Here is a 27278-nt window from a genome sequence, read left to right as displayed (position 1 = left end):
AGTGTGGGCCCATCACACACGCACACACACACACACACACACACACACACACACAGGGATTTATGACAGAATAAAACCTTCATCACAGATGCAGGAATACGTAAATCCTGCTCACGTGTGCTCATGGCCTCATACACAATCATGTAGCACCAGCAGGGAGGGGCCATTTCCATAAACAAGCAGAAGCTTACTCCGTTGAAGAAGAAACAAAAATAAGTGTATATGTAACTGCTGAGTTGTTATGTAAGTGTTCCTGTGGTCCAAGCGCCCCCGCCCCCCCATGTTTGCCAGGCATTGTCTAACCCTGATGTGGAGTGGGAGATACCGCGGCTGCAGCCTTCCCACTCAAAACAGAGGGGAAGAAGAGTCTGTCTACCAGCACAGACCCAAACATGACCTTAGGAGAGGACATTGAACAATCTGGACTCACTCTAGTGCTTTTTCTTCTAAAAAGAAAAAGACTATTTCACATTATAATCCCAATTCGACTGCTCTGCACAGTTTTGACCTGATGTGGGATTGCTGATTGATTCTCAGGGACCGGACATACCGGTAGATAAACAAGGTGTTTTATGAGTACCCAAAAATAAAATTGTTTCTAATTCTAACCATTCTCTGTGATGATGTTAAATTTGACAAAGCCAGCCTTGCAAAGACAGTCATTTGAGTGCTGTTCTGTTATTAGGCACCAAATACTTTGTACTCTGTGCACACAGTGCACTGAATACTAAAAAGAAACGCATCTGCTGCAGAGGATCTGATGGAGCATGGCAGGATGTGCTGGATTGCTGTTTTCTTCTATCTTGTCAAAAAGCATTTCTTCAGAGAACATTCCTAGAACTGGATGGCAGAGAGGATTTTTAGGTATTTGGGAGTTACAATAATGACACGTCTGGTTATTTTTAATGCCGAGGCTGAAAAAGTCCGTCTTGTCTAGCATCCCATGTGACAGTCATGACTGACAGGCACCATTGTAGCAAAATGGCTGTACACCTCCCCTTACACACCTCATGCCAAGAAGACGACGACATGCTGAATCCTCACAATTACAGGCGCCTGCTCTGCTCTACTCTGAGCGCGCACACACACACACACACACACACACACACACACACACACACACACCTTTTACTTCTGAAATGATTAGTCAATTAATGTAGAGTTGACTGACAGAAATTAACAATTTTGGTTAATCATTTAAAGGATAACTATTAAAAACAAATCAATGAGATGCAGCCCTGGGTGACATGTTCCTTTATTATGCTGAACATGGGCGTATTAGAGTCAATCCCCTGTCCACCATTCTGCTGCAGGAAAAATTCACTAGGTCTGTGTCCGAAATCACTCACTATATAGTCCACTATATAGTGAGTTCGCCATTTTGTAGTCTGGCGCGTTTTAATTGTACGACAGCGAAGACGTAATTAACCGTGCAGAGAAAATGACCCGAGTAGCGTCTGAAAGTGTTTTGGTCATTTTGCAGATGAGCTCAGTATATAGTCTTCTACATCTCCCTAGATAGTGTGTAGTGAATGAGTGATGATTTCGGACACAGCCCATATTGTGTATTAATCCGCTGCTGTATATAGTTCCCATCAAATGCATTAGTTCCTCCTGTTTGAGTAAAGTTGGCTAAAACTACAGTGCCAAGCTGTTTCAGGAAAATACTGAGCCTTTTTAAAAAATGAATGTACATATTCATGACCCTTTTTTAAACATTTAGATCTCCCGTAAGAACCAATGAGCTCGGGGCTGAGTAGCACAGACAGGGTAGGGAAGTGCTGAGCGACTGACTAATGCATTGTTGTTGGGGGGTTTTTCTTCATGGGATTTCAAAAAGACTCATTGCTTTGTTTTCAAAAAGGTTAGGAACTATTTTTAATTCAAGTAATCCTATTAAGCAAAAATGCAAAACTTTGTGGGTTTTAGATTTTGACAACAAAAGAATTAGCTGCTTTTCTGTGTTTTACAGGATAATGTTTAGTATGAATACCGTTGGGTTAGTTTGACAAAACAGGCTATTTGTATAAATGTACATCACCTTGGGTAACTGTGATGGGCATATTTCACAAATTTCTTACATTTCATGGAAACAATGAAAGGAAATAATCAAGAGACTAATCAATAATGAAAATAATCATTAGTTTCAACCCCTGTGTTTTTGCCCACTGGATATGTGTTGTGAGCTGTAGGTGCTGTGATGTCAGTAAAGGGATTCCTCCTCCTCTCACTCGCTTTTCTCTGTTCCTCTCTGGCTGTGTGTGTGTGTGTGTGTGTGTGTGTCCTCAGAGGGACCCCTCTGTGCCCCTGTGGAGGTGACTGCTGCACTTTACAGCCTGACAGAACGGGCACCTTGGGGAGCTGGCGCATGTGTGCACACACACACACACTGGCATCAAACGCCCCACTGCTTGACAAAACCATGCACACACATTCTTACCCATGCATACAAACAGTATTTCTGACTCAGAAGATGAAAACACATTCTCTTCACAAACTAGGCCCTCACTGAGCTCCAACATGAACCTAAAGGTGGATGAAGACTGAGCGGTCCACCTGAGTACCACTCGCTGCAGTGAGGCCTCGCAGGAGTTACAGCTGTGTGAGTCATTCTGAGAGAACACAGGCCACAGGGTTGGTGTGAGTGTTCCCACTTCCCAGAAAATGTGCAGCCCTGTCCCACTCAGGGTATTTCTCTAAACACATCGCCCTCGGAGTACACGTCTGGGATGAGTCACTCCTCGGGAGGTATCCCTGCGTGACAGGCCTCGGCGAGTCGAAAATGCCATTTACGCCGGAAGACTGATTGATATCACCCTCTCCACGTTTAGAACGCTGACCTTTCTATAAAAGGGAATGTGGGTTGTGTATGGATTTGTGAAAGGCATAAAAACTGCATACAGACAGATCTGAGGCATTTGAGCTGCTAAACAGGCTATTCGTTCTCGTTTCTTCAACCCATATTTAAGAGCCAGTCATATCTAGTGCAATGACTGTGGGGTCAGTCGTTACAAATGCAGGTTGTACAGCAAGTGCACCCGCATAACTATATTTTAAATCCAAGTGGAGATCCCAAAGTTTCCACAAATACCAAATATCACAGGCTGAATTTGGGGGAAATTATACACTAAATATCTAGAACATTTCCATTTAATAGAATGGTGCAGCCATAAAAAAATCATTGTAAACATCCTACCGCTGGAATAAGATGATTTTAACAACCTTAAAACAACTTAAGGGGAAACAAAAGGGGAAAAGTGGATGGTAAAGGGTTAATGACGGATCACTAATGACCTATACGTGAAACAGACGTGACATCGACCTCTATGTCGCTCTTCCATTTTAAGTCCGGACTCATTGGCTAACTCAATTTCTACCAAAGGCTCTACAGCCTGTAAAGTCAGTGAAGCCTTATCAAGTCGCCTGATTCAATAAGTACGCGTTTTTGATTTGATCATCTCTTTCTCACCACATCACTAAACATTACAACATTACATTCTACAATACGCAAACGGTGCCTTAACTCACACTGCACAACTCTCTCTAAAAACAGAATGAACGATGAAGAATTAAGGGTGCGTAAAGGGCTGGGTATCTGTGTTTTCATACCATAGTGCCGATACAGTACCTTCGTTTCAGTATCCATACCAAAATAATACAAGCAGCTATGCAGGAACATTTAAACCTATAGAAAATGCAGTGTAAAACATCTTGGTAATTGTGGAACATTTCGATTGTAAAGTAAACAAGATTACGTATCTGACATTCAGTGCCAGCTTTTGATACTTGGCAGTTTTCAATAACTGCTGCTACAAACGCATTTCGGTTGGTATCAGTAAAGTATTGAGGTCCAGCACTCAGCCCATTTTGGATAGGGGCAATCTAATTTTAACACACGAACCTTTGCAACGTAATTAACAACAGGCCTTTTTCCCGAGACGACATTTTGACATGTCACCGGTGTAAATAAAATGCATGATGGCTGAATTCCATTTAGCTGCTTCGGTTTCAGGGTCCTGGTATTGTGCATGCTGGCTCACCGTCATGGCTCACTGGGACACTTGAATGGAACAGAGCCATCGCTAATGTTATTAGTAACACCTGTGCTTTTCCTGCTATGACAAGCCAAAATGGCTGCTGTGGAGAAGGCCTATTGAAGGGCTCTGCACACCCGCTCTGGCTGATTAGACCTCTCGTCAGGTAAAAGGTCGGGTGGATCTATTCTGGAAATTGCATGATGTCGCCAAACTATGTACTAATACGAATTATAACAAGGTAAGTTGTCCTGCTCCAACAGGTGTAACAAAACTAGCGAGGGAGTCAAGGTGATGTCAACCGAGAGCAGTTTGTCCACGCCCACACGTCCTCAAGAAGAGGTCAAGTCAGGTAACATAAGTGCAAACACCTGTGTGGGTGGACTAGCCTGTAAAAGGACATCTATGAAAGGACAGCCCCATTTCATTTACCCAAATGAGTTCCGTAGAGGCATGAACAAACTCTTGTAACAGGTTCATTCCTCAGCCTAACACATCAAACATCTCTTCTTCTGAAGTCAACTAGAGGACAGCTGGTCTCATAACGAGCCTTCACACTGCTTTAATCTTCCACTTTGGTCACTTTAGTATGGGCACAGCTGTGGTATGATGTTGGTGACACAGGGCAAAGGATAGTTGCTGTTGTCATTAGACCGTGTGAACCTGCTTTGAAACATACGTGTGCAGCACATGTAGTTGTGTGTAATAGAAAGTCTGTTCAGGTGTACAGCTGTTTCTTTTTCTGCATGTTTAGAGTGTCGACTTTGCATTTTTAATAAATTAAATGGTGGATTTCTACTTCTTCTTAGCCACTTCCCTTAATTTAAGGGGGAAGCGAGTAATTGTGGACCCTGTGCACAGGAGGACATTTTGGATTCCCTGACTTTTCACCCTCTATTCCTTCATGATATCTTCTCTAAAACTTCACATGTATATTTATTAACCAGCTATCAGGCACATCTGCAACTGACATTACAGGTTCTGTTTTCCCCTCGTCGAATTCTGTCAAGTGAGGAAATTAGTTTTTCCTTTTGTGATAATCCGCTGGGACAAAACTGTATTTCTGCTTGTTCCGGGCCATCTCAGATAACACATTTGCTTAATGTATCATATTTTTGAGAAAGCTGTGCGTGTTTGCAGTTTTCAACCAAAAAAGCAGATCACAGTTGGAAAAAAGTATAAGCAATTTATGCACTGGAAGATCTCAAGGGGGGATTTAGCCAAGACACTGCAGGCCCATATGATTGGATTACAGCCCTTGACGATCTGAATTATGACCTTAACATTGTTTTATTATAGATAAATAAAGTGATAACCGTCCATATGAATGTAAACACAGGCCACTTTCTGGACTGAGGGCATCTCAACATCTCAGAACCACAGGGGCGTGAAGGTAACCCCCGCTTATGGCAAAATCACGTTACATAACAGTTTGTCTCCAACTTTAATCATCTCAAATCGCTGCCGAAGCCGCGCACGGCCGCTTTGCGCACACGACTGAGCAGGCCATACAGCCACCGCACTGGCAGAATGTGCAGGTGTCATCGCGCGCTATTGGATTACTGTGGGAATTCCCTACGTCATGTTCTTTTTATGCATCTCTTTCACAAGACGCAGTCACGGAACCAGAATCCATCAGTTATCCCCTTAAGTACAAAACCACAACACAAGCACAACACCGTACGCATAAAACGACGCTGCGGTTGTTTAATGACAGACATTATGATGACAGCATCATCATCATCACCATCACTGCTGGGAGCCATGAACACCTACACGGTGCCTCCATTCCTGGCGGCGCACTGGGTGGCAGAGCTTACCTTTGGCGCAGAAGTGCGGGATGGAAGAAAACGGTGTACGGACGGTGACAGCGCTGCCAGCAACACCTGCTCAGTGGTTTGTGCGCGGGGACATCACGGTTTAGGTCGTTATCCCTGCAGTCCAAATGAGGAGAGACGGGCGGGGTGCCCCCACCTCCCCCTCCCTCTCCCTCCCTCCGTCTCAGATCCCGAGCCAGGGCAGCTTTGGGCTCGGAGTCACGTATCGAGACGGTATCCCTCTGAAAAGCCGCGGCGCTGCAGAGACACCTCGGCCCTCTTCGGTAGCGGCTTCCAGAGGTGTGCGCATAAACTCCACCAACAGCTCCCCGCGCTCCGCCCGCACAGGACGCTGCAGCTGCTGCGGGCTTCAGGCGTGCAGCTCATACAGGCACCGCGTCCTCATTCTCCCTCTCCTGCATCGCAATGTGCTGCAGTCAGTGCCGACGTCCTCCCACCAGTCCCGGCAGCTGCACAAAATCTGACTGGGCAGCGCATGCAACCGCTGTCGGTCCAAAAAAAATAAATAAATAAATAAAATAAATAAATAAAATAAAAACACCGTTAAGAACGCAGCCTACCGGCGGATGGCATAATGTTTGGTTATTTGCAGTGGAGTGGCCCTCACTGCTGGGGGGGGGGGGCGCGGAGGGATTTTATAGAGGACTGTAGTGCCTGAGATGTGGGTTTTGCTGTTGATAACATACTGTATATGCACTGCATATTAATGTGGGAAAGCGTGAGTGGGCGGTGACTCAAGACACGAAGAGAGAGAGAGAGAGAGAGAGAGAGAGAGCTGAATGTAGTCAACCTGTAGAACAATTACACTGCACAGACACAGAAGGCCTATATCCAATAACTGCATTTACTCAAGTGTAAGTTGTACTTCAGTTAAGTTTTTTTCATTTTATTCTACTTTATAGGCTATTTCTAATCTACTACATTTCAGTTGTAGTGTCTTGTACTACATTACACTAAAAGCTATAACATTTATCATCTATACAAAGCATATGATCCAATATGATGCATTGCTAGAGATTTAGCTACTCAACAGTGTACAGAGTAATTATAAATAGCTCCATCTCGACCAGCTACAGCGTTAAAATGCTGCTTATGCATTGATGCAGCAATTCTAATAATCCAGTGATGTAATATACACACCCGAAAGGGTCCATTCTGCATAATGACTACTCTGGCGAGAATACTTTATTTACTGAAGTAAAAGTTTGAATGCAGTGTTTTTACGTTGTGGTATTGATAGTTTTACTCAAAGGGCCACTGGCAGCGCCCCATCTTTCCCCAGCAGACATACACAGGTGAATGAACATACCGTCTGTAGACAACACATAGCGTAGCTATATGGCATTATGATTAGTTTTCAATTATTAAGGCCTATTCGCCGTATGACAGTTACGCCAAATTAGGACCCCGGGATTCCTATTCAGTACTTTCCACCATAGTGAACCGGGGCACCTGCTTTAACACTACAAAGCGAGCCTGAGGAACGTGCACAAACAGCCTACATTTCTGCAGCCGTGTTGCAACTTGTCACTTTGCGTTGCCGCAGACTGTAGGCAGGCCGGTGTTGGCAGGCACACGGCGCCCCCCGGTGGCCGCTCAGCAGAGCTGCAGCAGTACTCCACAATTCACTGAACAGCAAACGGAGATGCAGAACAAATGAGGAGGAAGATAAACAGCAGGGAAGTGCTGCTTCAAAGTGGCTAGCTGGCTGGAGCGGGGCTAACGTTACAGTCTCAACTAAACAACCTTTGAGCTTAATATTTCTGTAGCCTCGACAACTACAACCCATCTAAACTGACATTTAGCGTCCTCTTACAGCTGCAGCGAGCAATGTTTGACCACCAGGGGACACAAAGACAGCAAAACAAAATAATAGCTTATCATACTGCTATGGCTAACAATGTGTTAGCAAATGACTGCCTGACATTATTTAGCTACAAATGGCATTCCTTTGGAGGTTTCTGTGTGGTCACCTGTTGAAGATACGTTTACAAGTATTCACTTACCTTGTCGCTCTGGACTGGTAAGAGAAAACGCTAAATGTTAAACTTCTTCAGTTACTGCTCAGTTTTGGCTCTCTGCTTTTTGGCGCGGGACAAAGAGCTCGAGCTTCTTTCCTGGAAGCAGCTGCCTACAAGGTTTCAGTGATATCAGCAGTCGTATACAGTACCAATCCTTTTAGATTATTTGATGCCCTGTTAATACTTAATGCATCTTGAAAGTTAGAATGAAATAAAATGACTTCATAAATAAATTCATAAAAAGGCCTACCTACGAAACAGTTTTTGGTGAATAAGGCTAATTCAGTTCCCACTGGTTCAAAGACTGCATGATTTCATGTCACGCCACACCACCTTCCAGATGTTCATTAAGTAAAGCAGTTTAAACAAACCTGTACTGGACTAATACAAGGGTTTGCCTATTCTATAGTCCATTTTAATGTTATTTCAGATTTTCAGGCCACTTTTAACATTAAAGCTCCTGAACACCTGTGGTACCCTTATTGTGCCCAATTAGACCTCTTATCTGGACTGTGTGGGCATGTACAGTGTTTGATTGACATCTTCCTCACTCTCCTGTTAGTTTAGTTGCACCTGTCAGGGCGGGACAACTTACACCATTATTATTCTTATTGGTACATATAGTTTAACGTCTTTACTGTAATTCCCAGCGCAGCTGCACCTACCTTCAGCCTGAGCAGAGGACTCATCAGCCAGAATAAGTGGAACACCTGTGTTGGTGTGCTGGGCCTTTAAAGCATAATGATTTCATACCCAGAATATTTCTATCTTAATAATTAAAAAAAAAAAAAACAATTACTTTTCAGTTTTATTGCAACAACAATGGTGCCAGAAAATGCACAGTTTGCCCATTTACAATGACATCAGATAAAAATGTAAGAAATATAAAAACATCAAAGCAATCAATTCTGACACAATAATGCTTAAACCTGAGGATAAAATACTCTTCCACACTAGAGCGTCACCTGAAAATATAAATAAAAGAAACTATCCCTCAGACATGGTATGTTTTCACTTCGTTCACCTAACTGCCTGGTACAGTATATTAGCAAAGGTCAGAGGACTAACTAGTTCTGCACAACAAGGACCAGCTAGCAGGAGGTTACAGGTTTTAAAGTCACTCAAGGCAGAAGCAGAATAAAGGAAACTGATAGGCTTACCAGACTTTAAAGCACTTATAGACAGAAGGAACATTTAATATGATCTTTACCTCCATATTACCAGATCAACACTGGAAAAGGGTTCCTTGGTAAGGAAGATGGTAGTGAATACAAACAACCAATGTGAGATTTTCACAGCTGTCTCAAAATTATTAACACTACTAACACTCAGGTTGTCATAACTTTTCAACAATGACCAGCTCTCTTACTGAATTTCAGAGTTTCATAGAGTGCAATATTGTCTGTCATAAGTAATTTCTGTGAAGCATGTGTCATACTGTGGTACACCATTTTGTCTGAGAAAATGTCACATTTGTTTCCAAGTGTTGGTTTTCCAGTTTGGAAAGAAAACCCTCGTGTGTAAATCTGGAACTACGGCATGATCACAGTGAACACCGATATAAATCACATTTACATTTATATAAAACATAACTCATCTCTTCTAATTTGTTCTACAAAGTAGTGTATGCCACCAGTTCACAACTAGGCAGACAATGTGCATCTCGAAGCACTAAAACTGCACCAAACAGCCGATCACTTACACCACTAGTAATTGTATAAACTCAAAACACACGTAGAGACATTCGGCGCAGGTACATTCACATTGGAATTGGGAACAGCGGTGTCTTGGCAGAGCATGTGGACATATGATTGTATGCTTGCTTGAGGGACACGAGTGATTGGTCCCTAATGAACTTATCTTTAGTATCTAGTTATTATCAAGTCACACAAATCTAAAATCATACTACCGTGTTAAAGAAATATGTTTGTGAGTAAACACAGTCACACAGAACCAGTGAAGTATACTTACATTCACTGCAGGCCTTTATCATTTAGCCAAGACACTGCTGCTGAGGACTGAATGGTTTTCAGCTGACAGGCAGGTATGAGACAGATGCACTGCTGCATACACGAGAAAGAAAGGCACAGCAGCTGCTTCACTGACATGAGGAGGTGTGAGCAACAGCAGGAGGATGTAACACAATGCAGTAAGACACCGTTTTCAACACAGAGGCATAAAACACAAAAACTTTAAATCAAACTCTGGTACAGCTGTGGTAGATCAGTCTTGACCGCCTGTCATGTTACCCACAGATACTGTAAATCACTAGTCATCAGTTGCGTTTCAGACATTTTGTGTTTTAAGTTGAATTTTTTTTTAAAATTACATTGATTCATAAAACTTAAGAGTTAAGAGTTTCATAGCTAAGGGGTGTCAGTGCGAGTGCAACAGTTGACTGGAAAAAAAAAGTCATTGGCAACAAAAACTGAGGTCAAAAAGCAACAAAATGGTAGGCCGACATGCCGTTACAACACACCACACAAACACACAACACGCACCACCACACAGGAAACAGTTTAGCACAACAGTCATAATGATTTGAAGCAATGGTGGCAACAGACTTCCCAACTGGTTTCTTCCATTTAAAGCCAACAGCTTCATGATATCAAATATTACATCCTCTTCTTATAACACCTTGCATCAAAGGATAAGGCTGGTGATATTCTATAGTTTTCTTTCTGTCAGCAAATCCCATTAGAAGACCAAAACCAGCAATGCATGTGTCCTACTAACCAGTACTGTGTGTGTATCACAGTCTGATGTATCTTCTCCCTCTGAGCCACAGAGCTCCATTCTTGTCCAAAAACTGTTAAAAACACATCAGTGAGCCGCACTGTTGCCCTGGGTGACATGTTCCTTCATCACCATGAACACACACACTGTAGTTTATTCTGACTCAGTCCCACACACACACATCGCCCTGCTGCCCCAAAATACTCACCAGAGCACCAAATGTGGATTAATCCACAGCTGAAAATAGTCCCCAACAAATGCACTATTTCCTCTGGTTCGAGTTAAGTTCTAAGTACTAAAAACTACAGTGACCAGGGGTCTCATTTATAAAACAGCGTGTAGGATCAATACTAAAAGTGTATGTGCACACAAAAGCCAAAAATGGCGTGCGCCCCAAAAAATGTGTGCACGTGGATCAGCCTCATATCCCACCCTCTACACGCCTCCACATTCAACCATGGACGCTCAATGCAAAGCACCACATGAATATTGATGCATAGAAATGAGCCTGCTTACAGTGATTCATGGCAACAACAGCCAAGAGGAAGACGAATTGTTTTTTTTCTGACTTAGAAATCGAGGTGCTCGTGAGGTGGAGGTCAGAAAGCACATGTTGTTTGATGGCCAGAGCAGCGGGGTCCCAAACAAAAGGAAATGCAGCGAGTTTAGCAGAATTATATTATTCCCAAAAGGGGCTTCAGGCAGAAAGGTAAACATTATATATTGTTGATCATATCAAACACACACCTGTCGGCTAATTCCCGCTGGTAATGGCTGGTTGCCAGAAACCCCGGTGGGTTAGTAGCCTACTTGTACTTGTACCGGGATGGCGTGGTTCCGTCTGGTCTGTCTAATGCTGGACCCAGTCCAGCACACAGAGCATGGCTCTAGGGAACGTACGCCTCTTTCAGGCCCTGTTTTATGCGTACACAACGGTTATAAATGAGACCCCAGCTGTTTTAGGAAATTACTGAGCTTTAAAAAAAAAAAAAAAAAAAAACTATTTGTGAGCAGTTTTTAAAAATGTACGTCTTCAGTAGAAAGCAATGGGCTTGGGGCTGAGTGCCACCGACAGGGCAGGTCAGAAATGTATTGAGACGAAATAACAGTGTTGGCTTTTGTTGACAGTAAGATAAATATAGAACGACTCCAGCCTCGTCTTCTAAGTTGCTTTTCTAAGGTTAAGATTTGGAACCACAAGTATTCCAACATATTAAGAAAAAAACATTGTAATGGTCACAAGATTTTTTGTTGTTGTAATTTCAAGACTTGCTATCCTGCTCCATGCATGGTTTACTTAGTTTGTAAAAGGACACAGAGCAGTAGTTTTGTGATCGTTTAAAAAAAAAGAAAGAAAAGTAAGACAAAAGGTGGTGGACTCCGTGGTTATAAATATTCACCTGTGCACCTTCCATTAGGATAGCTAACCATGCCTTAATAAGCAGTCACCATGAAATACAAGACAGTTCTCCAGATACTGCAGCCGCGGTTACAATTACAATATGGGGTTTAAAAGTTGTTGTTTTTAAGCTCCAATCACACTGTATGTGTATCAGCTGCAGTACTGAACAGAAGTCTCATAATCCTCCACTGAACCTAAATCCGAGGCTTAGAGAAAGTAAGTAATCTGCTTTTTAAACTTTGCTAGCCGACGCTTCACCAAGAACAACTTACAGCTTCTGCTGCATCGAATCAAAATACCAACGACCACAAGTGATAATGGTCATTATGGACCTAAGGGACTAGCTTGTCTGTAGTGTATGTATATAATTTGTCCCATCCTCAGATGCTAATTTGTCTGTTTAGCATATTTATCTCACAATCACCTCATTCACTTTTGATGTAGTCACATTTAACCAGTCAGCACATGAAGACAGACTGGAGTAGGCTTTAACATGGAGGTTGCTGGATCAAACGCTACGGCGGTGCCTATGAAGTATTCACCGGCCTAAACTTTTCATGCGTCAGTGTTTTACAACACTGATTCACAGTGGAGGTAAATGGGATTTGTTTATATTGTTCAACAGAAAAAAAATACTATGATGTTAAAGTAAAAGTTTATTCAGATGTTGCTAACCTGGATATGATGTCTCCATGAGCAAACACATAACTGAGACACTCCAAAAACTTGATTGTAACATGGACACTAGGACACTGGTGTGCATGTAAACACACTCATAGCCTCAATCCTGCCACAGGTCCTTCACTACATATTGACTTGATGGGGGTCAATACTTCTGCAATCAAATACGTTGTTGTTTTTATATTTGTAGTCAATTTAGAATTCATTGTAGATGTCTGTTTTTACTTTGACATCAAATAGTCTTTTCCTGTGGATCAGCTTAATTTCAACACCATAAACAATAAATCACAAATAAGTCAAAGGGTGGATATGTATGTACATGTAATGTACACATGATACATGAATATTCACTGACACCATTAGGCCTATAAATGGCACCAGCCATCAGGTGGGTTGCTAGCTGCAAACATGGCCGAGCTAACAACTTTTTAAGCCACGACGCAGCATAAAGAAAACCTCCACAACAGAAGACTGTGCGTCTAGTGTAACAGTGAAGCTTAATTTGACTCTCAGACCTCACTCCAGAGCGTCTGAAAGGACACAACGGAGCTCGTTCACATATGACACAACCAATCAAAAAGATAATTAGATTAAAGGCTATACACTGCAGCTGACGCCAGCTGCTCGTTGTTGTGTGACAGGTCAGAGGTGCTCATTTTTACTTGGCAAGATTTACAGGAGCGTTCTGGTCAGCTAACATGAACTACTGATGCTGGTAGTGTTTGATGATACTGAAGCAATGAAAGAGCCATACAGTACTGCTTTCGGGTCAGTTTTTGTTTTGGTGCAGAACCATCGCTGCACTGCCACAGCACCACTGGGGACAGTATTTAACTGCGCGTGCATGGTAAATTCAGCATATAATGTACATTTCAAAAAAATTACTCCATCACTACTACCAAGTTTCTTTTTTTTAAATTATAAAAAAAACAAAAAAAAAACAGAAATACTAGGAAGCTTTTAACTTGAAACGTCTGTGCTGAAGTTTTGAGTTTAATTGACAGTAGGTTTACACAGAACAGCAAAGTAGGAAAAATCTGATGAGTGAGAAAAGTATTTCTATAAAAAAAGAGAAACTCAGAGCGGCAGATTGGTGAGTATGGCATGACTGTGTCATTGCCATTATCCTGAATTTATCAAGAGAACAGGTAAACGCGGAGGGCTGAGTTAGGCTAGTTTTGATTAGTTAAAGTGGAAACAAGGCCTTTGCGCATGCACAATGCCAACATACGCATTTTAGATAATTCTGAAATTCCTAGTAAAATATCACTAATATTTAGTGAAGACCCCAGCCTGCTGCTTAACAGTCACTGTTGCCTAAGTGAGTGAAAGAGTGACCCGAAAAAGCGGGTATTTGTCACACAGTGACGCGCCACGCAGGAAAAAAGACTAAACAAGACACAGATTTATTTGCCACCTCAAAATGAATACTGCTCGCAGCCTGGCCACGCTTATGAAAACTGTACACCAGTGGCTACACCACTGTATTTTAGAGGACATGAGACAGATTAGAACCTGCACATGCACTAAAGCCTTTTCCAGTGCAAACCTTCATTTTGCTGCCATTGTCATTGTTCTGTATCAAAATGTGAATAAGGGAAAATGTAAACATGATTACTTTGGATTTTTCTTATGGAAAGAATGTGTGACACTGCCACTGGTTTTGTGGCAGTGCTACAACCTTCAACAGGTAAAGATAACCTACAACTATAAGTCATCGCTAAGCAGTGGGCAGTGTAGGAGTTTACAGCGTAGTGACAATGCCACTGTAGACACTAGAAACACCGAAAACTAAAAAGAAATTTTAACAGTAACACCCTGTTGTGAATCTCTAGTATCAGTAGCTTCACTGGTTGTGGAGTTCTTGCTCCTTGAAGGCAGAGCTATAGATATACAGAGTAAGGCAATCTTGGTTTCAGGTCAATCCTTCGGAGCCATAGTCGCACCAGATGTTCCAAGGCCATTACATCCTCTCATTTTAAGACATAGTGTAATTGCCATGGAGCTTTTAGTGCTAACATCGAGCAGACAGTTCCCCAAGCTATGTATGTCTATGGCTCTGCTCCATGGCAGCTAGATGGAGTAAGTCTTCCCGGGACAAATCAGTCTCAACCAGCTTCAGTAAGTAAAGTTGTAATTTAGAGAAAGGCTTGTTATGGTAGAGATGTGGACTGAAACCAGCCAGATACCGTCAGAGAAGACAACACAAGGCCAGAGGGATGAGTGCTGCCAACAGGAAGTAGGTGACTCTGTAGAGGTGGAGTGGAGAAAAGGTCACCATGGCGATGGCCAAGGGGAGAGGGAGGCAGGATGTCAGAGGCAGGAGTTTACTGAAAGAGATGAAGAAAAAGTCGGATACTGCAGCAGAATTCCCCTCAACTGTGACAGGATTATACATACAATAGCGAATGTGTGTTGGTGATGATGTGCTCTTACCTGTTGCTGAGTTTTAAAGTGTTGCAGTTAATAAGCAGCATGTACACAACAATTAGAGGCACAATGTGTGGCCAACAAGGGTCAGGATCCAACTGGGTGGAATACCTGCAGAGGATCACAACGTAGGTTAAACAAAGATCATTTCTTGTCCCATTGACCACGTTTACCACCTCACCACTGTATCAAACATCAATTAGATCTTTTACTTTATGTATTTTAGCATACATTTGCCATATTGTGATAAAAAATAATCTTACCAATAAAATGATGATTGATTTCAGCCAGGTATTTTATGCAAATGCAACTTAAAATGAATACAATAATTGATAACAGTGATGTGCCACAGGAAAGTCCTGTTCCACAAACAAATCAGAGGTCAGGATTAGACAAACCAGCACCCCTGCAGCTGCTCAAGATTCAACAGCTGTATTCAGAAAAGGTAATATGTAATTTGATGAATAGTGTGCAAAAATGGAGGATGTTATTTAAACTGAATTTACTGAAGAAAAACACATCATTGTGAGGTTACCAAGTCATGCTATCACAGCTTGATGAAGTAAAAAAAACCCAACAACAACATTAAATCTCAAACCAAGAGTTGTACCACACCAACACAACAACCAGACATTAGCAAGCCCTTCATCTCCTGGCCTCTACAGTGTAGCGTGGGGAACAGCGAGCTCCCTCACCTGTTCGAGACTGGCGCTCCATGTAAGAATGGAAGTACCTCAGGTAGTCTAACTGGGAAATTGCAATGGACTCGATTTGCGTAATTGGTCTTGACAAATTGGATACTTAACTGGAGATTGCTGTGGCCATTCTGTTTTTGTACATGTAAAAATTAGCATTTGGGTGTCTTGCTCAAAGACACTTCAGCAGTGCAGGTGCTTTGTCTTTCACATGCTCTCTCACATACTCCTTTCATTTTAATACTTTACCTCAAGTTGCGGATCCAGTGGAGGAGTGAGGGTGCGATGAGCACGACAGGTAGTGCCAAGAGCGCTGATAGGCAGAGGTGGAGCTGTAAGTCATCCCTCACGTCCTGCAGAGCACACTCAGACAGCAGGGGGGCGCCATTACATTCTTTAGACTTGCTTAAAGATTCAGCGTCGACTGTGCCGTTCTCTGCTTCTTTGTGCTTCCGGGGTGCCTAGAAAGAGGGTTCGATACTTAAATTATTTCCATGTGTAATTTGACAAGAATCAAATTGTAATACTGAAAAAGATTCTGAACCCTGGCTCTGTTTTTGTGGTTCCTTTTGTGGTGTGAATGCAATCAAACTGACCATCTGATGATGGTGGTGTGAATGGAGTTATACAGTTCAACCTGAAAATCTTACCAGATTCAACATGTGACTCAAAGATCTTTCTGTCATCTGTAGTCTCAGTACCTGAACATGCAATGGCAAACAAAGACAGATGTGCATTGTGTAAGGGATAAACAAAAGGCAATATAGTATTTAAACTGGTTTAATTATTGATGCTACTCTGTAAAATGACTGAGAGGGGCTTCATATGTATTACCATGTCCTAAGACTCACCCTGTAAAGGTGGAGCAGAAAGGCGGCAAATATTGACAATGCCCCACAGGACGCACCACCCAGAACAGTCAGACACAGAGTGATGAGGAGCTGGGTCCGCAGTCGCAGGGTGCCACAGTCTCTAGAGACTGATGGTCTGCATATAAAACAAGAAATAAAAATCAACAGTCAGAAAATGGTATTTAAAGGATGGTTAAAGTTACTGCAGTTAAATAATACTGTATGAGACCTTTAAGAGTGGAAGTGCTAATATGTATTCAGAGTGCCTAAAGACCATCCAGTTACAGTTTCAAATCACATACCTCTATGTTTAAAGGTCCAACCATACCTGTGTAGTGGAGCTAATATTAGTGAGATCAGTCGCATAATGAGACGGAGCAGTGTGCTGCCCCAGTATGCCACAGCTGCCCCCAAGATGTAAAGGAGAGGGGACAGGAGGTGGGGCCATTCTTCAACTGGTACCACACCCTGATGAAATGTCGCATCGGGGATGGTTGGGGGGAGGACATCCATAGGGGGGAGGCAAAGAATTGACCAGACCTCTTGAAACCAGCTACAGCTGAGGGGAGGGAGGAAAAGGAGGATTAGTAAGAAAAAAAAAAAACGGGGGAAAAAAACTATGGGGTTTGAGAATATTCAGGTATTTTCATAAAATATTGCAAAACAACATTTAAATTTCAGTCAGAAGGCTGTGAGATGCAATTAAAAGCTCTAAAAAGGCCAGTGAGTGGACCTGGAGTTAAGACTATTCTTCATTCATTAGACTTCTAAAGCCTACCTAAGTAAGATGTGCAGAATATAAACGGGCAGATTGACTTTATGCAGCTGCAGGCCTTTGCCCACCACCCGGCTCATGTCTGCAGCTCGCCTTGACGTCAGGATGGAGGAGAGCTGCCCCCCACAGGCCAGGAGGAGGGTTACAGCTGTGTACACCGGCACCATGGGACCACAGAACCTCAGTATCTGTCAGATAAGAGAGAGCAGATCATACTGTTTATTTAAACAAAGAGAAAATAAACAGATATTCTGTACAATACTGTTTTTCTGATGTCACTACAAGCTTTTAAAAGAGCTGTTGCCCCCAAAAAACAAGAAAAGGAAGTTGTACCTGTCCCAGCACCCTGGGTAATGAAGTCCTTACGGACACCTGAGGTAAAAATCAGAAGGTCAACATGTCATTTCATCCTCCTTATTGATGATAAAAAAATGTGTTTGTCATGATTAATTGTCATCAGGATGTGCAAGAAGTTGAAGGTGCTGAAGTTCTCTCCAGCAGCTGAGGAGTAGTACCTTATATTGGCAGTTGGGGGCAGTGTGGAGCTGAAGGAGGACACCTGAGGTGTTGTCTGGTTGACTTGTGTGGAGCATCCCTGAGATCTCAGTCACCGATGGCACACTGGCAGACAGATCACATCAAGTCAGGACAGAAACAGTGAATATGGCATGTAAATCTGCCAGGGAAAGAAACAACAGCGTGGAGACAAACGCTGACGTAACTAACCTGACTGTGGTTAAAGAGTCCTCTCGAAACCACGGTACATATATTCTGTACACACTGGGCAGTCTATCTGCAGACAGACAGACAATGATCATCACGAACAATTTAACCTGTGCACATGTGCCTGCCTATGTATCACAAAACAAACTTACCTTTATGTACTTTGCACTGGCTTGCAACATTAATTCTGAAAGCCTGATAGACCTTAAGAGACAGAGGCGTTAAAAATTTAGTGACACAGTAGGAACAGTGATACTGATTCCAGCAAGCATCTAATGAAATAATGAAAGCTACCTGGTGAAAGTGTTGCAGCTTGATGGTGTGAAGAAGTCCAGAGGAGTTGACCGTAACATCGCTGACAGTCAAACCTGGAAAACCAACCGTTACTAAAAAGAAATGTGCCTTTTCGCTCCTAGGTTTTAGAGAATCTGCGTTAACCGTTGGACTACTCACCGAAGGACAGAACATGTGGCACTGGGACAGACAGAGTCTGAGATTCTTGTCTCTGCCACTCGCACTCCACCGTGAACTGTGGACCAGACAGACTTCGTAATGTCATTTGTGTAAATGAACGTTAGCGATAATTCAAAGTCTGTGTAACCTTTTCCTTGGCTTCTTAGTCTGTCTGTTCTTCTGGCCACTTTTGCTGGGTTGTCTCAGGCTTTTATTTTCTACAAACAACTCTTTTTTAAAGTTGTCTGAGCCCTAGATTCTGATTGTGATTCCACTGATTCCACCTGGGGCTGGGACTGATGTCACAAAAGTTTGCACAAGCATTCGTGGTTTCCAGATGATGTACCCTACTGACTTTGGTGATCCCCTGCCTTTTGCTCTAGCACCACCATGAGGCAGACTTTTTGGTTTGTAGTGCAATGTCCTGACAACAGTTGTATGGATTGCCTTGAAATTTGCTTCAAACATTCATGTTCCCCTCGGAATTAATTGTAATAACTTAGGTGATCCCCGTACTTTTCATCGAGCGCCATCGTCATTACATTAGTTTATGACCAAATACATGAAAAAAAAACTGACATTCCCATCATCCTCAGCTGCACTTTGCTAATTAAAAAGATGCCAACAAAATTAACTAAGATAGTGAAGTAAGATAGCAAATAGTAGACATTACCTGCTAAACTTCAACATGTTAGCATTGTCATTGTGAGCATGCTGACATTAGCATTTAGCTCAAAGCTACCTGTACTGAGGTACAGCCTCACAGAGCCGCTAGCATGGCTGTAGACTCTTATGTCTTGTTACTTTTACTTCCCTGATGGCAGCCCAGCAAGATAGAGAGAGAAAGACAATACGGGGCAAGAAGCATCAGAAAGAAGTGAGATTCTCTTTTTGTTTCAAGTACCTGTTTGCCACTGAGGTTGGAGGCTGAAACAACCAGATGAGTAACTGAAGACAAGTCACTGAGACTCAGAATCAGGACCTGAGGATGATAACAGACAGTTATGAGCAACCCTCAGCTCAAACTGGACTGGACAGTGTCACTTTGGAGGATTATTACCTTGTATGGTGGCAGAAGCTCAGTTCCCATGGACAGATCCAATGCATGCACACTGGAAAATTCAAAGACCATGAATGCAGAGTAATAGAAATATAGACATCATCTTATATAACCACAAAATACATCACATTTTCTCTGAGATAACAAATTGCAGAAAAATCTGGACAGTGAAAAAATTAGGATGTTGATTAAGGTTGATTATAGGTGGCGGGGAAAGAGATACATTATAATCATATTCTTACCATGAAGAACCGTTCTTGTGCACGCAGCCGTACACCCAGCTCGTCATCTCCTGTTGGACCACAACAATAAGTCAGAATTACCTGTTCCTTATAGAATCTGTTTGGAATTTTGAAAAAAGTACAGATTACTCTGGTTTCTGCCTAACTAAATATGTGGCTTTTGCACTTAGATCAGATAATCAGACTGAACTGCAATTCCATTTTACTTCATTCATTTATACATATGCATCTATATGAATCACTGAACAAATCAAAGATATGGGCGGTGATTCAGAAGTCTGACAGGCTAGTGAAATGGACCACTACAAATGTGCTGAAAACTCACCAGGTTGTTGCTCCGGCAGTAGAAATGGCTGTAGGCCTTCCTGCGACTCGACAGGGCAAACAGAAAGTATCTGACCTGCCCTTCCTGTAGACAGAGAGCAACACTGAAGACGACTGTGCATTCTTCTGTCTGTATCAGGGCTTTGCTTTCTTAGATCAGCAGTCACATGACTAGGCTGGACATGACAGTCCACATGACTGCATTTATTTGAATGAGATAAGAAAAATAAAGTTCCCAGTCTGCTTCAGTGAAAGGGCTACGGCAAAGCAGTGAATACAAAAAGTATCTGGCTGAAAATCTCCAGGGCAGTCCTCAAGTATCAATTAGCATTCTTCTTTGACTGTATGTATGGAGTTCATTTATCATATTGGTACAAAGTCTGGTACCTTTGGTGTGCTGTAAGCCAGGCGCAGTGTGTTAACTTCACTCCATGCTTCAGGAAAATCTGGAAAACGGAAAAGAAAAACAAGACACAGGTATGAGCGATTCTTTAATAGTAGAATCTAAACTTCCGTCATACTTTGCTTTAAAGAGTTAATGAAAACTCCCAATATTCTTCTGCACAGTTTCTCTGGTTATTCCAGCCTCTCGTGGTAAAGTGTTTCTCTCTAACCTAAGATGGAGATGGAGGTGTCTTGAGTTTCTCCCAACATCCTGACGGGGTGTCTGATGAAGTGATGGTTTAGTACAGCCATTTTCTTCTCTGGGTTTTCTGTGAACTAATAAGAGCACACTTGTTAGCTTGGAAACGGACGACATGTGCTTGCAATGAATGCTTACCAGAGAAGTATGAGCTTTGATTTTTCACAGAAAGATTAATAAAAAAGTGTATTAACGTTTGTTGTCCTGACCTGTCTGGTTTCAGGATCGATGAGGTCGAAGAATGCCCTGACAGTAGCAAGAACAAGCTCTTTGCACCTGGAACACAAACATATACACTGCATATCAATAATCTACGTAATATTTAAATATAGTTGTGAATAAATGCATAGTCTACCAAAACATAATGCCATGTCTTTTACCAAACGATGGACAGATGGTCAGTGGACACCCATGTCCTGGGAACTGCAGTTGCCTTGACAAAAACAAGAAGACATTGAAACAAAATGTGAAGAGCAGTGCAGGATCAAACACAATCTACAGAGTCCTTTTGCACCAAATCGTTCCAGGAACGTTTAGTATTGTCTGCCATGGCGCCAACAAGGCAAAAAATAAATAAATAAAGCAGGGACTTTTCTGGGGGAGCTAAACTATACAGCAGGAACAAAACCTAGTCCCTTCAGGGGAAATGTAGGTAAAGCTCCTCAGTTCTTAAAAACATTCCAGGGTTCCGGGAAAAGTTACTGCGGTGGAAGAGGGCTGAATGACAAGGTCAAGTGCCACTTCACTAACATACTTACCACCAGTGACAACTTATTGGGGTCTCTTGGGGGACAAGGTAGGGATGTCAAGCCGGAGCGGACCTGGTAGTCACGGTAACCACCCCCGACAGACAGAACTGTGACGTTCCTGAGCTTGTTCGCCTGGTTCACCCACTTCTGCCTCACTGCAGAGTAGAAATCTACACAGCGCAGGGACAAAGAGAAGTTACAATGCATATATTAACCATTTATCTGAATTCATATTCTTTATTATAGCTATGATCTTGAAACATGCTTTCTACATTTGCATATACAAATGAGTCACTGTCACATTTAGGAATAAATATACGTTTTGTTTATGTATGTGTATATAAAAAGTTTGGTGTCAGTTCAAGTGTCATATGTATGGTTATCACACCAGCTGAACAATACAAGCAGCTGATTGTGCAGTTCGTCTCTCTGGTTGAAGGTATTCAAATAATCAATAAAATCAATGGTTGTCATGTTAGCTTGGAGTGAGGACACATCGCAGAGCACAAAGTGTCAAGGTACCACTCAAGACCAGCATGAGAGTTGTCCTTACCCAGCAGGTATGGGTCCAGGGCCAGCACTGGAGCCAGATGAGGGGAGGCCTGGGTAATGATGAGGCTGACCAGATTGCTGTTGAAGCGGGGCAAAGTGAACAGTGCCCGGGCCACCACTCCTCCCATGGAGTGGCCAACAAGCACCACACTCTGAGGGGGGGTCTTCACGTGCTGGCAAGCAGAAAAAAGGAGAAAACTGACTGTTAAATCCCTAACCCACACATCGGGTTTAGGGTTATAGATTTACCAGAAAGTAGTGTTAGAAAAATGACAGGCTTAGTATTTGCATCTAATAGTGCCGCATGCAGGGGGAGACAAAACATTTCTCGTGTCTCCTGTTTGTTAGTTTTAACTTGTGACCTCTGTTTCCTTTTGATGTTGCACTTTGTCTTTGGGATTAGTTGTCATCATTTTGAAGACTGCTCCTTTTGATCCTTAATTAAATTAATTTGCAGGGTTTTTTGACTGATGCACCTGCCGTTGAACGATTTGACCTCATTGGAGCTCTGTTAGTTGTCTCATGTTGCTTTTAAACCTCATATCCAAGAGCTGGCTGCCAGACCACTTTTACCGCTTTTAAAAGCCGCTAACTAATATAAACCACCTCTGTAGCTGTGTTTGCAAATGTTGCAGGTTAAACCCAAACCCACGTCATCTAGAGTAAGTAACCCTGTCTGACGAGCAGATGATATTTGAGGCCTGACCTTGTAGAGCTTCAGGATGGCCTTAATGCTCTCATGCAGGAAGTGTGTCTGCCTGAGCAGACTGCCGCCATAAAGGGCCACCAGCTCCTCATTGAAGTCCACGGTGAACACGTTGAAGTGGAGACCTCCCTCCATGTTTTCAGCCTTCCTCAAGGCCACAGAGCCCAGGGAGCGAGCTGCATGCAGAGAAGAAGACATTTGATGATTAGGCTGGGTGTTTTCACAGACGGCATAACACGCAAGAAATTGAGTGAAATCATACAGATGCTAGTCCTAAGCTAATCACCACCATATGCTCAGCTTTAATGCTACTCTGCCAACTGACATGCTGCAATAATTATGTATGCACAGCTCTTATGTGCAAATTATTTTTATATATTTTGAATTATTGATTAGAGCCATCACGTGTTGAGCTTCTTCAGATGCTCGGGGCAACTCTTCGTGACCTGAAAAAGAAAACTCTCACTGTACTGCTAAAAAAGCTCATTAAACTTACATAGACTGGACCATTTTCCTGTATGGAAGAGCCCTGAAACATACCGGCAACACACTGATCTTATTTGACACGGGTACTTCATCAAGCTGTTGTAAGTTGGGAAGCTTATCAAACAGCAGCTGTTGTTAAAAATACGTCGACTTTAAGAGTCTAAATGTTGGACACGAAATGTTAAGGAACAGAGAGCACGGACCATCCTCACAAACACCACAGTGCAACTGCAAAATGTGCGGGTGTTTTCCTCCTACACACAACTGACAGCAGGAACAGAGGGCCAGAATAATCTCAGAAAGGATTCGTATCATTGAGAACACAACTTCTAAGTTATTAGTTAGAGAAAATATCATGTCAACATAAGGTTACAGCTTTGATTCCCCAATATATAAATAAAAATATAATATATAATACAATGTATTAGTATATATTTCTTAGTGTCAATTAAACTCATAAAAAGACCAAAACAACAATGCATTAGTACATCTTTTAATACATGCATACTTTCCTGCCCTACTGAGGACATATATCTTTAAAAATGGATCACAAATATATAGTTTCATTTTCAAAAGAGGCTACATCATTTCCTGAAAGAGCTTGGCACTGTAGTTTTTAGCAAGCGTTACTTAAACAGGAGTCAAGCATTTACTTGTTGGGGACTATTTTCAGACACAGATCTGGTGCTCTGGTGAGTATTTGGGGCAGCAGGACGGTGCATGTGGGAGTCAAAATAAACTACAGTGTGTGTGTGTTCATGGTGATGAAGAACATGTCACCCATGATTTCATAGTTTAACAATGGAGCTCTATGGCGCAGAGGAAGAAGATATATCAGGTGTTGATTATATAGAAAATACTTGTTAGTAGGATCAGTTAATTGTTGGTTTTGGTCTTTTCATGGGATTTGTTGACAATAAGAGAAAGATATAGTATCACCAACCTATCCTTCAATATCTACAAGTACAGTTTATATGGTGAAAAGGTATAGCTCTGGGTGTACATATCCTTAAAATGATACAGGAACCTTATCACAACAACAAAAAATACAAAACAAAAACCAAACACACTATTGGAAAATGGTTGCAAAAGCCAGTTTTTCAAGATTAAGACATTTTCTAATGTTTACATGTGAATTCCAGCACCACATACACAACACAAACTGAGGAAATTTGATTTCTGTGATATGGCAAAGCTCTAACATTCACTGTCTTAAAATACTGAAAGCTTGTGTGCAAAATTGTCGAGTCAGGTAGAGAGTAATCCAAAGCATGAAGCCACGCTCATGTCCTCAAACAACCTCAGCACATGTACTCACTGAAAAAAGCCCCCTCCTCCCACTTGTGCTTCTGAATGCCAACACACAACTTTCATTTGCCTTGTTTTCTCCCTTTGCTGGTTGCCAATTTAAATGCTAATACTGAAACCTGTCTTTGAGCAATTTTTATTAACTCTCCGTTAATTTTATGCACTTACCTTGTTTGTAACTGCCTGCATTTCCAGGCAGGAAGAGAACAGGGGCACCGGTGAGTTTGAGCGCTCGGGTCTCCTGGGCGTACAGACCCTCTCCATATAGATAGAGCCCATAAGCTGGGTACAGTCTGGCCACACGGCGGGGCAGAGCCACGCGCTGTCAACACAACATGTGCCCACACAGACGTGGATTAGGAGGTGAAGTCCCACAGTCACATCAGTCTCAGACAGTAACCTTTTGTCACACTTGTAAACACATCGCGAACAGTCTCACTATAAAGCAACTGTGGGTACATCTGCTCTGTCCCGTCCTGCTGTCCACCTCACCTGCATTATTCTAAATACCCACAGTTAATTCAGGTTTTATGCGAGAAGTAATGAGATGTTAAATTCCCAGTATAGTTGGCCCTTCGTTATAGGCAGTGGTACAAGACTACATCTGAGGCTGGGCAACACTGATCAGAGCTGAAACGTCAACTGGGAGAAAATTAATCTGCGACAGTTTTGATAATGGATAAATCATTTAAATAATTTTTCAAGCAAAATTGCCCAAGAATTTGCTGTTTCCAGCCTCTCAGATGTGAGGATTTACTCCTTTTATCTGCTTTTGTAATATTGTAAATTGAGTATTTTGGGGGTTTGGACTGATGGTTGAACCAAACAAGTCAGCTTGGGGTACTTGAAATTATGATGGACATATTTTTGAATCATTTAAACATTTTTTTTTTTTACACCAAACGATTAATCAAGAAAACACTCTCCATGATTATTCAAAAATTCATATATTTATTAGTTGCAGCCCTAATATTGACTAAATCAAACGGAACTGTTCAAACTGCATTATTTCACTGGAAAGCAGACCAGAAAATTGAGCTGCATCACAAAAAAACAAAATGATTTCACATTATGATTTGTCACACTGACACGTCGGCGCTATTTCACCTCGGACTTTTCTCTCCTTGCTCTAAATATCTAACTTGTTAAGAATTATTTTCTGAGTATTAATTTCCTCTCTCATCTGGCCTGTGTTCATCACAAGTGCTAACACTGACATAGCCCTGATTCCAGAGACAGGTCCATTAACCACATAAACAAAGCACAAGACTGTTTTGAGATATATGGGGCTATTTGTAGTCTTCCTCCCTTATAAACATGACAAAAAGGCATACACCCCTGTCTGCAGTAAGGTCCATGCCCATACAGTGCACTGCCCCCAGCTGTGCTCCACTTCTGGACAGATGAACACATTAGTGAGCATAAAGCAGAGGAAGGCGCCCTACATTGCATTGCTAACATTTTAACAGCAACTTCAACTGTCTTCACCTGACTTGTCGCCTAATGTGCAACACACGTCCGCATCTTGCAAAGCTGATCTGCTGATAGCCTGCAGGTGATTTATGGTTTTATAACCTGGCTAATTTTGGCCAATCTAATCCGAATCCTCAACAAACACAGGTCCTCAACCATTGAGGAAATACATGAGCCCGGTTGAGAGGCAACACCTGACGTTACTTGCTCTGTTGGGTAACGTTAGCATGTTTCAGGAAATAGCTTAAACATAGATAATGTTGACATGGAGAATTTCTGCTGTCTGTACAGGTGGAAACAAAAATAAGTTCGCGTTGTTGAAATGAACAAACCATTTAGCAAGATACAGCCTCTGCCAGAAACAACACAACTAGCTAATTTATGCATTACGTGTTGTATGGGGTGTTGAGTGACATAATTAGCCAGGCTACTCACCCGGTACTCTGGGTATTCAAACATATAGGTCATACTGCATCTGTTCTCCTCGAAGCCAGTCAGCAACTCTCGCAGGCCAACCGCCAGAAGCCCCAGAGCAAAACCGTAAAAGGCCACGGTGGCGAGTTTCATGGTTCAATTCTGAGTCTGGGTATTAGATATTACAGGTGTTTCATCGCCATGTTTTATTTTTCATTCTGTAAACTCCTCGCCTGGGAGGACACTACACAGGCTGTCATACACACCGGCTGAACCTCACAACAGGAACCACATACTATACAAACAGTAGTGATTGGCAGGTTTTTCGGCCAATGAAAAGAGAACGTGAGAAAATGGACCAATAAGAGAGCAGAGAGTGAGGGACACAATTATGTATTAGGAATTGCTAAATTTAGCTGCTTCTGCCAAGTTTGATTTGTTGTTTTAAGTTGATTTTACTTTTCATTTCATTTTTACTTTTCTTTTAGAATTGTATTACATTTTTAATGGTCTTAACGTAATCTCCATTGGTGTTTCTATGTTTTAGTACACCTTTGCTTTTTCAATTATTATAAATCAATTTTAATCCTTCAAACACCAAAAAAACAACAAAAAAAAATTGTTAAAAAGTCCCATGGTCTGTGCAATCTTGTCTAGGTATATATAAGAAAAAAATAGTAAA

The 27278-nt window shown here is 42.0% G+C and overlaps 2 protein-coding genes across 10 annotated transcripts in view; both read right to left on the bottom strand.

The window, feature by feature from the left end:
* hecw2a (HECT, C2 and WW domain containing E3 ubiquitin protein ligase 2a) overlaps positions 1 to 8354 on the bottom strand; it is a 39884-nt gene extending 31530 nt beyond the window's left edge. For 4 of the 9 annotated variants that reach the window (XR_006380164.1, XM_044217099.1, XM_044217103.1 and 1 more), the window contains exon 1: positions 5855 to 6335. The gene's annotated coding sequence lies outside the window, so the exon portion shown is untranslated. Of the gene's footprint in view, positions 1 to 5854; positions 6337 to 7878; positions 8066 to 8143 lie in introns of those variants that run through there. The other 5 variants (XM_044217101.1, XM_044217100.1, XM_044217106.1 and 2 more) reach the window with 5 other exon arrangements.
* A 3466-nt stretch (positions 8355 to 11820) lies between these two features.
* pgap1 (post-GPI attachment to proteins inositol deacylase 1) lies at positions 11821 to 27201 on the bottom strand. The gene is made up of 26 exons (XM_044217111.1): positions 26618 to 27201; positions 24878 to 25031; positions 22916 to 23091; positions 22211 to 22382; positions 21667 to 21827; positions 21289 to 21341; positions 21118 to 21184; positions 20880 to 20985; positions 20653 to 20711; positions 20267 to 20350; positions 19942 to 19991; positions 19700 to 19751; positions 19544 to 19621; positions 18640 to 18715; positions 18481 to 18554; positions 18339 to 18390; positions 18190 to 18256; positions 17979 to 18084; positions 17797 to 17835; positions 17467 to 17651; positions 17017 to 17247; positions 16689 to 16824; positions 16488 to 16538; positions 16087 to 16298; positions 15149 to 15253; positions 11821 to 15042 (listed from the first exon to the last, which is right to left on the bottom strand). Exons 1-26 carry the CDS (start codon positions 26747 to 26749, stop codon positions 14904 to 14906), a joined length of 2817 nt encoding a protein of 938 aa, XP_044073046.1. The 5' UTR covers positions 26750 to 27201; the 3' UTR covers positions 11821 to 14903.
* Positions 27202 to 27278: the final 77 nt, after the last annotated feature.

This window comes from Siniperca chuatsi, linkage group LG12 (genome assembly GCF_020085105.1).
Source record: "Siniperca chuatsi isolate FFG_IHB_CAS linkage group LG12, ASM2008510v1, whole genome shotgun sequence".
Classification (NCBI taxonomy): domain Eukaryota; kingdom Metazoa; phylum Chordata; class Actinopteri; order Centrarchiformes; family Sinipercidae; genus Siniperca; species Siniperca chuatsi.
Note: the sequence above shows the minus strand (reverse complement) of the source record. Positions and strands in the feature narration are given on the sequence as shown.

Excerpts from the sequence above, each read along its gene's own strand:
- pgap1 (XM_044217111.1), bottom strand. The coding sequence starts at position 26,749 with ATGAAACTCGCCACCGTGGCCTTTTACGGTTTTGCTCTGGGGCTTCTG. Across the intron at positions 23,092-24,877 it reads TGCAGGCAGTTACAAACAAG|CTCGCTCCCTGGGCTCTGTG; the intron begins GTAAGTGCATAA and ends CTCTGCATGCAG. Across the intron at positions 18,391-18,480 it reads AGCTGCAACACTTTCACCAG|GTCTATCAGGCTTTCAGAAT; the intron begins GTAGCTTTCATT and ends CTGTCTCTTAAG.